Source organism: Strongylocentrotus purpuratus, unplaced genomic scaffold, assembly GCF_000002235.5.
Source record: "Strongylocentrotus purpuratus isolate Spur 01 unplaced genomic scaffold, Spur_5.0 spur5_scaffold_8, whole genome shotgun sequence".
In the NCBI taxonomy this organism is placed as follows: Eukaryota; Metazoa; Echinodermata; class Echinoidea; order Camarodonta; family Strongylocentrotidae; genus Strongylocentrotus; species Strongylocentrotus purpuratus.
The window spans coordinates 31,235,989-31,249,413 of NW_022145614.1; the positions used below are offsets into that span (position 1 = coordinate 31,235,989).

The following is a 13,425-nucleotide window of genomic DNA, read 5'->3' on the forward strand; positions in this document are numbered from 1 at the left end:
TATGCACAGGAGGTAATAATTTAATAATATTTAGCTTCTATATAGCGCTTAATAAATGGTAATTCATTTGTTTTCCTTTGTGCTCTTAAATTAGTATCAATTTGAATGCCTCATAGTTTTGGAAGATGATTTTATGTATTTTTTTCAAAATGGAAATGATATTTTTTGTTGATTGGTCTAATTTAAACATTGTGCTTCATTTTGCATGTCTGTCCATCCGTCCATGCGATTCAATGTGATTAAGTTAGTGAATGTGTGTAGGAATGATCAGAATCATTGCTTCATTTTATCAGTTTGCTGATTTGCCATCGTAAAGAAGAATATACTTTTAATAAATGCTCACGGTGCAAATCTCATGCAACTGTTTTGTGAATCAAGTGAAATTGATATTAACTTGACAAATCAGTTGATCATTTTCTTCCAAATGTTAAAAGTCTATTTTTCAAATATATAACAAGTTTACTGTGTCTTTTAAAACAAAAGGTCTTTGGATTGCAGCTTTGACAATAATGATTTTAAACAAAAGGAACCAATTTCAACTAGTATGCACAAATCTTTCATATTGCTGTTTCTTGGAACTCAATAGCTTTAAAATGATCATTCTATATTGGAAATGTGCTGCATTTTTTAATGAGAGAATTTAATACGAATTTTATCAACGCACAAATGCATATATTTATAAGGTTTTTACATACATATATTATCAAATGTATATACAATGTACATGCATGCTGTTTGTTTACATTGTACCATTCTTCTAAGAGGTAATGGTTATTGATTTTACTTAAGAATTTTTATTGTGATACTTTAAATATAATGTATTACATTCCAATCTTTGTTTAGATAGTGTGTGAATTAATGAAAAGACAGCGGAGAGGGAGTTCTTACAGGGGTTCCCCTACCATACAGGATTTAAAATATCAATTTCAAATATAAGGCCATTGTCAATACTGTGTTGACATAACCATGATAACTGTGACAACCAGACCATTGTTTTTTTATAGCAGATTTAATGCATCATGTAATTCATTTTAAGGGATGTTTCATAAGAAAAAAATTCATACACAAACTAATGTAGCTTGCTTAAAGAGAAGGTTGAGTTCTAGCTGGGAAAGGTGAAAAATAATTTGTGAGTGTTTTCACTCTTTTTATGTTAGTGTGGAAGAGTATCATAGAATTTTTTTTTTTAAATACTCGAAATATGGCATGGAATAGCGGAACTGTTTTGGGCCACGGCCAAATCACATTCCGCATGTTTGTGGAGTCCTATATACATATTTCTATGTACAACAATGTCTTATCATTTTGATGATTACAGCCCCTCACAGTGTACACTAATACCTATGTGCTACATGATCTACCTTTTCCAATTTTTTCCACACAATTTCTTTCACAATGCAATCACATGATCAGAACTCAACCTTATCTTTAACTTGGACATTTGCTATGAATAGCAAGAACGGCTATTCAAAAAGTTCTATACTTATGCGCTGAGGCTTGTCGGCAAACACAAACTGCCAACTACCTTGAGGCTAACAATATCCTTTCTGTTCTCTCAATAATCTGGTTTTGCTTTGTAAGAAGAGTCCTTTTTAGTGAAATGTGATGAAATGCACATTGGTACTCCCATTATTGTCCAATCCAGAGTGTTTATGATGATAGAAAACAAAAATCGCACAGAATGGAATATGATATATATGTATATATATATTGCTGACACGCACAACTTTTGTACTGCATGATAAACAATTTGGAAACTTTAAAGCCACTGCTGGTATTCCAGTCAATACTTATGTCAGAAATATGAGTATTTCACTTAGTTTTCAGCTTACCCGGTAGATAAAATACTTAGCGAACTGTGGTATTCAGTTGAAGCTTGTGGCTTGGTATTTTACCCTAGATTTAAGACAGCTTACGACCAGACTTCAGCCAATTATTTTGGAGGTTTGATTGGCATTCATGGTTTTCAAACCCAGTCGCCTTAAACTGCTCAATTAAATTAGCGTGCATGCAATGCAACTTGTTCAATTACACATTGATGTCATAATGCTTATCAGTAAGTATTTTACTTTAAAGTCGGCTTACTATAGTAAAATGCTCAGATGTGATACATTTTACTTGGCCAAGTAAAATGCGAAGTAACATACTGACTTAATCCACGTACTGAATTCAATGTTGCCCCAGTTTCTCTAGAAAGATCATGATTACTGTAACTTGAGACTATACCGGTAGATGTTAATACGTATATAATTTGAAGTGTGCATGACGTAGATTTGCATGGTGTGTTTTTATTCTGATATTACTAAACTATCCATACTTTTTTTAGATCATGTACTATTGGAAATTGACATTCTGAAGTTTAGTTTACCAATGACGTCTTTGAGACACAGTTGTTTTTATGATTGCAAACTGCAGCCACTGTCATGACATGTTGATTTGCAAATGCAGTGAATTAGGAATCTTAACCTTTTCTAGACTTAGTTATGAAACATAGATCTATCAAAAAGATTTTCTTTTGTTCCATCTCTTTTAGATCATGTAACAGGGTGGTATTCTGAAAACTATGTTATATTTTTGTTAAAGGTTTGTGTTCAGGTATTGTCATGACAATTTGAAATCTTCGAGAAGATGTTTATTTTAATGTTTTGGGGGCTTGCTCAGTCGTATATACATAGACAATAATCAGCGGGTTGTCCTAATGTAGATTTCTAAAGGCAATTGATCTAAATCTTACCAACATAATATATTTTCAGATTTTCAATTTTTCAGAATACCATCCTGGACATTGTGTTGCATGTATATATTTTCATCCCTTGTTGAAGGGGATTTATAGAAATATATTTATTGAAAGTTTTATATTCATGCTTTACCAAAGGTACATTCTTACCATGACTCTGAAATGTAAATACTAAATAGTAAATGTGTTACTATCATGTAGTAAAAATAAACTTTGATTTGTCCTTACGTGAAATTGTCATTGAAGCATTCTTTCAATTTGTTTACCCCCCCCCCCTCTTGTCTGTCCGTCTCTCTCTATTTGTACTTCTTGCTCTTGTTTCTCTCTCCCTCACATCTATCTATCTTTCTCCCCTCTCTCTATCTCTCTTTCTCCCCCTCCCCTCTCCCCCTCCCTCACATCTATCTATCTTTCTCCCCTCTCTCTGTCTCTCTTTCTCCCCTCTCTATGTCTCTCTCTCTCCCCCTCCCCTCTCTCTGTCTCTCTTTCTCCCCCTCCCCTCTCTCTGTCTCTCTTTCTCCCCCTCCCCTCTCTCTGTCTCTCTTTCTCCCCCTCCCCTCTCTCTGTCTCTCTTTCTCCCCCTCCCCTCTCTCTGTCTCTCTTTCTCCCCCTCCCCTCTCTCTGTCTCTCTTTTTCCCCCTCCCCTCTCTCTGTCTCTCTATCTCTCTTTCTCCCCTCCTCTCTCTCTCTCTCTTTCTCCCCTCCTCTCTCTCTCTCTCTCTTTCTCCCCTCCTCTCTCTCTCTCTCTCTGTTCATTGTATTCACTTTATCTTTCATCTCTGTGTGTATCTTTAAGGGAATATTTTCCATAAATTCAGCTAGATAGAAATAGGAATGGTGAAGAAGGTCATGATGTTACTTTGTATATAAAAGACCGACTTTGACTCGGTATCCAAGGTGAAGTCATTGTCGGAGCAGGAGCAGTTCTAAAAGAATGGGGTGGGGGGGAGGGAGGTGGGGGTGCTTGGGGGTTTCTTGCATTCACTTTCTACATGTGCTTCGCTTAAATCCCTTTCTAATCAGGAAAGATCGAGTAGACACGCCAGCTACATATTCCTTAACCCATTGACTACTGAATGTTCTCAGTCCCATAGACTTAATACAGAATCCACCCTGTTCTCATACGCAGTGGGGTCATAGTCTGACACTACCAGGGCAGAGTGCACCAAGGCGATCACAAAGTAATACAGGAAACTAATATTTGCAGATTCAAACTTGATGATATCGATCTCTGATTAGACAATATACAAACATTTGTACTGTTTACATATATGCTTGTCAATGTGATTACAGGATGACAGTCGATGTACAAAATGTCATTGACATTTAGCATTGAGCGGTGGGAAGGTGGAGGAGGGGGAGGAGGGGGAGGGGGGAGGAGGGGGAGGGGGAGGAGGGGGAGGGGAGGGGGGGTTGCATTTATTGTCTTTTACATGTCTTGGGTTCAATTACCATAGTGACTTTAGTAACGGCAAAAATACTTGTTTTACATGACGGGTCTGTAGTGAAATAATAAACCATACAATCACAACTTTGTACACAAACACTCAATATTGCTTTATTGAAATAACAATCCCATTTTTATTCAAAGAACACAATCCCTTTTTAGAGAAGAGAAACGAATATAAATATTTTCAATTCCATGCATATCTATGAAAGGCAACTGCAAGAAACAGTCATTCAACTGAGAAAAAGATACTACATGTACTTTTAAAAAATACCATGTACTGTACACAGTCAAATCATGGCAAAAATGGCATAATAGCCCCTCTAAAGTGTTGGGAGCCCCACAAATTTGATGGCAAAATTTCACTTGAATTGTATGGTACCGGTAATGTGAAAAGAGGATGTCATTTCAGACGCAAGGATTTTAAAAACAAATGTGTTAGATATTGAATATTGATAAAAGAATACAAATTTATGTTTTCTGCGTACAACACAAAATGCAAATTATGTATTCTTTTATCAGTATTTGTCTTCAAACACATTTTTTTGTTGGGAGGGGGGGGGGGGTTCTTTGTAAAAGTGCGTCTTAAATGACATCCTCTTTCACACTATGATACAGTTTAAAGGAGGGTGGAGAAAAAAAAATATTACAATCAATTAAATTCAACAAATTTAGAATATTAACACTTTATAAACAAGATTCAATTCAATTAATGATTTGAAAACACCACTGACACTGAAAAACAATCATTTAAACAAGCCTTCACGAGCGACTCAAAGCGAGAATGTGAAGGCGATCGTTTTCGGTCTAAGGGCTGTGACGTAAGAGGGAAGACACGATGCCATCCTAATATTATGCAGCCATGGAGGTGCTACACAAATAGCCTTTATTTGCCCTTTTCCAAGAATACTTCCATCTGTGTATCCTGGAGTGCACTGCTTGTGCATAAATGAATAATGATTACCGGTACATAACTTTCATGAGCACGTACATGTATCCAGTTTTCTGTCTCCGTGTATTTCACGATTCGGTCTGCAATGACTTTTATCTGCTCATGCTCAGACTGCAACTATGAACTGGCTTTTTAGCAGCAGGTCTTCCCTCTTACATGTACGTCACACAAGTCCCAGACGTAAAAACAGAGTTGCACAGCGGACAGAATTTAGAGTTGCCAATCGGTCACTTCAAATGAAGATTTCTTGGCTAGATGACAATGTTTGGCTTTATATACATACATGCAAAATGTATCCAAATCTGACAAATCTTCTCCAATTTTGCCATCAAATTTGTGAGGCTCCTAACACTTTAGAGGGGCTTTATCCTTACAGCATTTTAGTGCTCCAAAATATACAAATCTCACCAAATAATAACTGATAAGTATCTATTGCCTTCACACACCAATATATTACCTAAATGCCACCACACACTTCACAAAAACACACTATGAGTCAGAGTGTAATTTGAAAGAAATTACAATAGAATTAAATATAATTCAAAAATGTCAATTCTATTTGAAGTCCTGAGAATTAATATGAACATGTAAAACTTGCATGGTATTTCAAGCCTTTAAGCTGAGAAATGCTAAATACACAGGTTTACTGGAAAACTAAAAAGTCAGTTATTCATGCTCAGGGAGTGGAGAATGTGCATACATTGTGTGCAGGTAAGCCTGAATCAGATGACCGGGTAATAATATATCTGTAAAGCACTTAGACACATTGTTGTATCGATGTATTGGGCACTTTATAACAGGAATATTATTATTATCATTATTATTCAATATTACTATCCATAAGTCGATTTGAGACTTCAGAGAGGAAGAACTCACATTTTTTCTCAATTATGTACCGGTATACAATCGCATTGTAATTTCTTTAAAAAAGAAATCATTGTCCATTTGTAAGGTGTGCAGTATCCCTATTACTGCCCAGATTTTATTAGATGTTTTACGATGGTTATAATATTATCCTTTGAATAATATTAACAGCTGTATGAATATATAAAAGGTTTCTTAGCCTGAAGGAGAGAAACTTCAAATAATATCAGGCACATGAAATATCAATAAACCTGTAGACATATGTAAGAGCTTTCTGCTGTAAAAATTGACATCATCAAGTAAGTTGAGAGCAGTGAAAAGTACAAAGCCCACTTTCAAAGGTTTTGTAGAAACAACACTGATTAAAGTTCCAGAAGACAAGCCATTTTTTACATACACCTGTACATCAATTTCTGTAAGATCTTTGAATTGATTGACTAAAATAATCAGTTTTCCCAAACTTATATTAGCTCCCTCTTATGTAACATTAGAAAATTAGTTTAGTATGAATACATATCAAAGAATAATAAGCATACCGGTATATCACCATATTTGAATAACTGAATAAATCTTTCAAAGATAGTGTATGAGGTATCTGTATCTTCTTTTCCTGGAAAATATATTTCTAATTTGGAGGAAAATAAACTGTTACAAACAATACATTAAAATTTACATATGGTGGAAACAAATGAAAAAGAATTGATTTTGAACATCACCAAGCTGTTTGGTGTTTGTCAAACATGGTCAAATACAATCTTCATCATCAACTCCAAATCTTTGTTTTAATTCAAATACCTTAAAATTATGAAATCTTTCATTCTAATATTTTCATGACCTCTGTTTCTGTATGGTACAATACACACATTTTGTGATTCAACCATTTCATTGCAATATGTCACACTAGCGAATCTAGACAAGAATTTGTGAAGTTTTAGAGTAGTGCATAATACTTTTTGTAAACATCATTCTTGGATCTGTATAACAGGCCTGAGAAAATCTTGGACAAGGCTTGTTTGGATCAAATATTTAGTTTGGAATGGTGTGAATATTATGGGGCAAGTCCAACGTATTTGGTAATTTGGTGCCCTATACAAATGATTACCAAAATTGTTGACTTCTGAAATTTAACTATTAATCACCAAGTGACTAAACATGTCATTTTATTTCATATTTCCTCTGATATCCTGTAAGGCTATCAATTAAATACAGTCAATCTGAAATGTGGTCAGTAATGTGTCGGACGAGATAGCTTGGACTTGCCCACTGACAAGTGACAAGCATCTGTGAGAACTTGCATAGTATTACACTGTAACACTGCATTGTATTCTTATTTTTAAAAGGAATTCCACTATAAATACAAATGTACTATTTAAATAAGTATCAGCTGACTGAGAAAAGTACATATTCCAGTTCAGGTGCAAAAAAGAATAACTTTTATTTTCACATAAACAAACATAGTTATAAACAAAAACTACAAGGCCTAGAAAATGGTTTCTTTATTGAAAGTTGTTTATTTCATTTGGAAACTCTATAAAGCATACTATGGAATGACCCCAAGAAATTATTCTGCTACTTAAAGAAGTTTTAGAATACCATCATTTGCTAAGCCTGCAGAATTCTGACAAGCATGAGAAAACTTGATAGCATTCCAACTTAGTGTGGGGGGGGGGGGGGCGCTGATCATTCATCTAAAAGTATCACTTGATGAAAAATAATGTACATCATCACACACACACGTTCAGGTTCAAGAGTCAAAATAAATTACTGTGACAGTCATGTCATCTCTGTGCTGTCTTGCAATGGCATCTGGAAGGCTCAGAACCTCCGCAAGTTTGTTCAGATCAAAGTCATTTCCAACTCCACAAAGTGAATAGCGAATAAGATGTGTGGCAGAATTGGTATCTAGCGACTTGAGAATATCCATTCTCTCTTTGAGGTCTTTCATGACATCTTTCAGAGCTGCACCTTCCTGGACACCATAGCTGCTTGAGGCTTTCATTGATTTCATGTGCTCTCCAACGAGCTGAACGGCTTTATCAGAACTTAGCATATCCCAGAGGCCATCTGAAGCGAGAATGAGGAACTTGTCGTTGGAGGTCAACCTATGGTGGGTCACTTCTGGTGTCGTTATAAGGTACGGTGGTGTGTGGAAGCTCTTGGGTGGGAGATAACCAATGAAGGTACGCATCAATGTCCGCTGCATCTCAGCAGTCCACTTAAAACGAATGTTTCCAAAGGCTCTGAGAGGCATCAGCTCACCAAGCAATCGTCCATTCTTGATGACAGTCGTAGATTCGTGGGATGGGTGGCCTCCCTTTATTCGATTCACTTCATCTAGATTCTGCACATTGTGGTCTACTGTTAAAGGGATAGATTCCCAGGCTCCATACCCTTTACTACGTCCTAACACAGCTCGACAATCACCTACATTAGCAACATAGAGATCTTGATCATTCACATAGGCAACACAAGCACATGAACCAGTGACAGCAGTTAGCACAGGTTCAATACCAAGCGGTTCGGTAGTGGCTCGCATTGCTTCTGTTGAGAAATCATTGTCCAAGCGATCAAACGCAGTTTTAAGGACATCTGCAGTATCATCATCATCCAAAACATCAACTGATAAATTTGCTTGGACATATTTGATCAAGCTTTCCTTGTACAGGTCTGCAGTAGCCTGTAGTTTGTATTCATTTGGATGCCGATGCCACTTCACCAAATCATTCATCTCTCCACTTTGAAGTCGAGCAAGGGCCTTTGGAAGAGTTTGGAAAGGAAGTGTTTCTGCTACTATGTAATTGAATAGACGTTCTGAAATGGCTTGAGCACAGGCCGTTCCACCGTGTCCATCAAAGACTCCAAAAAGCACTCCATTGGTGAACATACACTCTGCAATGGCTCTACGGTCCTCTCCAGGCTTGTTAGAGAAGAGTTGATTGCTGTCATACCTCTGCACAGCTTGTGGTGAGGATTCCTCATCAAAGTGAACGCTTACTTCATTTTGTTGCAGGGCTTCACTCGTCTGTTCCGGGGTAAGGACCGGATTCATTCGCCATGGGTATCGAGATTGAGAGCTGGTTACTATTCTCCTACAAGTAAAACGTTCCTCAGTTAATACAGCATATCTCTTTTTCTTCTCCTTCAGTATACAGGAGATTGGTCGTGACCTCATAAAATGGATTTGCCGGCAGTTCCTCACAATGTTCGATCTCAAACTCAGTCTCACATTTTGATTTACCAAAATGGTTGAAAATGGAAAGTGTGCCATTGCTAAAAACTAAGACAATATGCTATTTCAAAACGTTCTTTTAATGTTTATATTCTTACAAATCAGCTAAGCATGTCGTTGGCAAAGTTTCAAGTTAACACAGGATACGGTCGCTGCAGCTCTGCCCGACAGCATAGCCGAAGTCAGCCCTCAACTACCGCCAAAGGTCAGGCGTACTCATCGTTGACAAAACCGATCGAATGGCAAATGTCAGCCGGATCGTATGCAGAGGGTTTGGGCCTTGGGTTGCTGCTAAATACAAAGAGATCAGCATCATGTTCCACTTGCGTTTTTCAAATGATTCTGCATGAAGTCAGTTCCCTCTGCAGTCACGGACAACACTAATTACAAATCGAGAATTCTAAAAAATAAACATTGACTCGACATGCCTGGGCTGGGATCTTTACCCAATCCGACAATTCCAAGATGATTTTATTGACCTTTAATGCATGCCCTCAACGGCAAGAAATTTATAGATTGTGAAAAACTTCAAACCTCTATACTGCCTTCAAAAAAAAAAGTTACAATTAAGATAGGAATCAGCCTCTTTCGTGTCTCTTTTTTTCCAGTGTGTGATTCTTGAATGCAGTCGGGGGAAATATCATGTTGACAAAAAATAATTTTAAAAGTACAGTTACACCCGGTAATGTTATTGTTTTTGTCGAGTTTTCACAAACTTGGCAATTTGGTAATTGCATTTGACCTTATTGCTCCACAATTTCTAACTGAAGTGAAAATGAAAAAAAATAAAAGGGTAATTTCAAATATCCATGAAATCACTCAGTCATAGGTCATAAGATGAGTACATTGTAAAGGGTAAACACAAAAAATAATTTCTGTTTGTTCTGTTTGAAGGGAGCAAGGGTCGTTTTTCTACATAGGGTTAAATAAAAAATATGTTAAAGGAAAGGAAGGCAATCATAAATTTAACCTGCAGGATCTACATGAAAAAGGAAGGAAAAAAAAATGTGCTCACTACCCCCCCCCCCCCCCCCCCCCCCAACTGAGCGACTTTTCGGCCGGCGCGATTTTCAAATTTTCGGGAGCAAAAAAAAAAAAAGTTGGGCCCCCTCCCCTAAGAAATCCTGGATCGGCGCCTGCTACATATTACAAACGTTCTTTTTAGAATAATTATATGATTGAAATGTCGACGGAGTAATGAAGCTAAAGATCCAAAATGCAGAAAGAGGTTTGGTTGCACGTAGAAATAAGCTAAGGGGAGCAAAAACACAATTTTAACATTTTCAACTTTCAGGGCGAATTATAAATAGAGATTGCTGGCCAGGAAAGAGTCGGGCGTCCTACAAATAAGGGTGAGGGAAACTTGCTGGAACAGCTAAAAACCTTTTATCCCACAACACAGGGAATCAATAAGTAAGTCACTTGAGTGTTTTTTATGATTTCCTAATATTTCAAATGTAGACATTTAGAAGGATAAATTTCCCGAATTTAATTCACTTCTAAATAATTAATTTACACATTAGACTCGATGATGAATGATGATAATAATGATAGTGGTGATGATGGAAATGATGACGAGTATTGTTGATGATGTTGTTGTCGTTGACGAATAATATTTTATGATAATTACGATGATGGTGTTGGTAGTGGTGGTGTTGTTGGTGTTATGCTGGTGATAATGATGTAGTTAGAGGTGAGGGTGACAACTTCCATGTTTATTACTATATGTCTTTATGTTTTCCAACAAATTCGCTTCCAACCACATACATCCCTTAGAACCATCATCATTATTGAGCATTATTGGCAAGACAATACCTTCCCTTTATTCCTTTAGAATTTAGAATTTTACTTCAGTGCGGAACGTGTGATAAAATGGATCGAACCCCCGCCCCCCCCCCCCCCCCCCCCCCCCAACTTGTAGACCATGAATACCATAGATTGCACGACGCGTGTTATGCGCAAAGACAACGTAACAATACTATCAAGCGTATACAAGGCATACGCGAAGGCATTGTTTCGTCATGGTCATGTGATCCAATTCCTTGTCACTGACTGGTTGAAAGTTAGGCTGCGTCATATCTTTTTTCCTTGGAAACCGCGCACTTTACTAAGGTCATAAAACCACAACAAACCAAATAACACTTTCTGATTTATCGTGCAGTGGAGAACACGTAGTGTACCTTCCTTCGAGTTTCCGAAAGCGAATTTGACGCAATTTTGCTGAAAAATTCATCTCTTTAGCTATATTTACCGACCACAATCAGCTTAGATTCTTTTAAGGTGAGTTTAAATTTATCAAATGAAAAGAAGAAAGAAAAAAAAAACATTGCCCTTAGTATTACATGTATTATGCAAAGGGTTCGCTAATCCAGCATTGGCTCTACGAGATAATAATAAAATACGTAGTAATCATTGGACGTGTTGATATAGGCCTAACGATTTACAAGAACCTGGTCCTTTTCTAGTAACGGGTAAAATATCAAGGCTTAGAGCTGGCCTTTTATTAATTTTTATAGCACAAAATATTCAATAATTATTGCTTTGATGTAGAATAAAAAAAGTGCCAACACAACATTTATACAAGGTGATTTAATCTGTAAAAACAGTGCATTTCAAAGCTTCTTGAGAGAATAACTTATTCATTGATATATGAATACAGTTCAGTTTGTTAAGTAGAGATTGTATAGTTATGAGCTGAGATGAAACATCCGAAATGAATTTGAATTTAATTTGATTTTACATCTTCAACAGCATGATGATTATCACGACTCCAACAGACATTGAAATGTCGGGTCAGAGACATCGCCGGGCAAGACGTATGAACGGTCGCCGTCAACGACTTGCTCTCGGATCGGTAGTCGATCATGAAGCTGAAATCAATACGGCCCTTGACATGGCCCAACTTGTCCCGTCCAGCTGTGCTTCTGTTCCAGCTGACAAAAACATTGACATGTCAGCTCAGAGGCAGAGACGGGCACAGCGAATGGCCATAAGATGTCAGCGTCTTAACCTGGGACCAGCGTCTGATCACGCGGCAGAAATTGCACAAGTCATCCATGACTTTTCTGCCGCGTCTTCAGACGAAGCAGCCCTCGAAGTGGGCAGCGATAGACTTTCCTTAGAGACAGCTGACATCGAGGCCGAGTTCATCAAAGACAACACAGCTAGCTCTTTTGCCTACCTCCGAGCTCGTTTCAGACTTTTGCCACAAAAACTGGCGACGAAGATTAGGAGTTGGTTTGGCAAACAACGAGACTAGACTTTTCCAATGAACAAACAATAATTGTTCCTCTGTATAATTTATATCTATGTACATAATGTATATATTCTGTAAATAAATAAGTAACTGTTTACAGGGAGAAACAATTAAAACAAAAGGACATTCTTAAAGGGAGATAACTATCCAAGTTTTTTCTTCTTCAATAACCTACAAGTTTGCCGACAATTGTCGGTAGGCCTACGCAAAATTCCGGTGACATAGGCCTACTTCTATATGGTAAAGCCCCTCTAAAGGTTTAGAGCCCCAAATTCTAAAAAAAAGTAAAGGCAAAATTTCAATTAAGTTTTATAATGATGTGAAGAGGTTTCTCATTTAACAAACATTTCTCCAAGGAATTTCAAAACCAATGTGCTTGACACGGAATATTGATGAAAGAATACAAAATTTAGGTTTTTGTGTTGTTCGCAGAAACTAAATTTTGTATTCTTTCTTCAATATTCGTCTTCAGACCTATTTATTTTGAGAATCCTTGAAGAAGTCAGTGTTAAATGACATTCTCATTCACTTCATTATACATTATTGTAGTGAATTTTTTCCCATCAAAATGTTGGGGCTCCCAATACTTTAGAGAGGCTTTAACATCGAGGCAACTGTTACTGAAGCTAAGTTCACAAAAGACAACAAAATGGCTGTCCTAAGTGGAAAATGTTAATACATGTATTAGAGTAAAATAATTTAAAAATGGACAACACGACCGCAGAGACTTTTAAAAAATCAACTCAAGGGCAATTTCAATACCCTATAGTAGTCCCATAGAAATCATGTTCAGATTATGTATAATGCGCTTTGTAATGTTCACAAATTCCAAAAAAGGGATGGGCAAGGCTATTAAATTGCGTTATATAAATTATGTTGATATTTAGAAAGTCTTTGCGGTCGTTAAAATAAAAGGAAGCAAAATAAGCAAAGAAAATGA

At 36.9% G+C, this 13,425-nt stretch overlaps 1 protein-coding gene across 1 annotated transcript; it reads right to left on the reverse strand.

Moving 5' to 3' along the window:
• Positions 1-4,738: 4,738 nt before the first annotated feature.
• LOC584018 (pyruvate dehydrogenase [acetyl-transferring]-phosphatase 1, mitochondrial) lies at positions 4,739-9,679 on the reverse strand. The gene has a single exon (XM_030975462.1). It carries the CDS (start codon positions 9,266-9,268, stop codon positions 7,745-7,747), a length of 1,524 nt encoding a protein of 507 aa, XP_030831322.1. The 5' UTR covers positions 9,269-9,679; the 3' UTR covers positions 4,739-7,744.
• Positions 9,680-13,425: the final 3,746 nt, after the last annotated feature.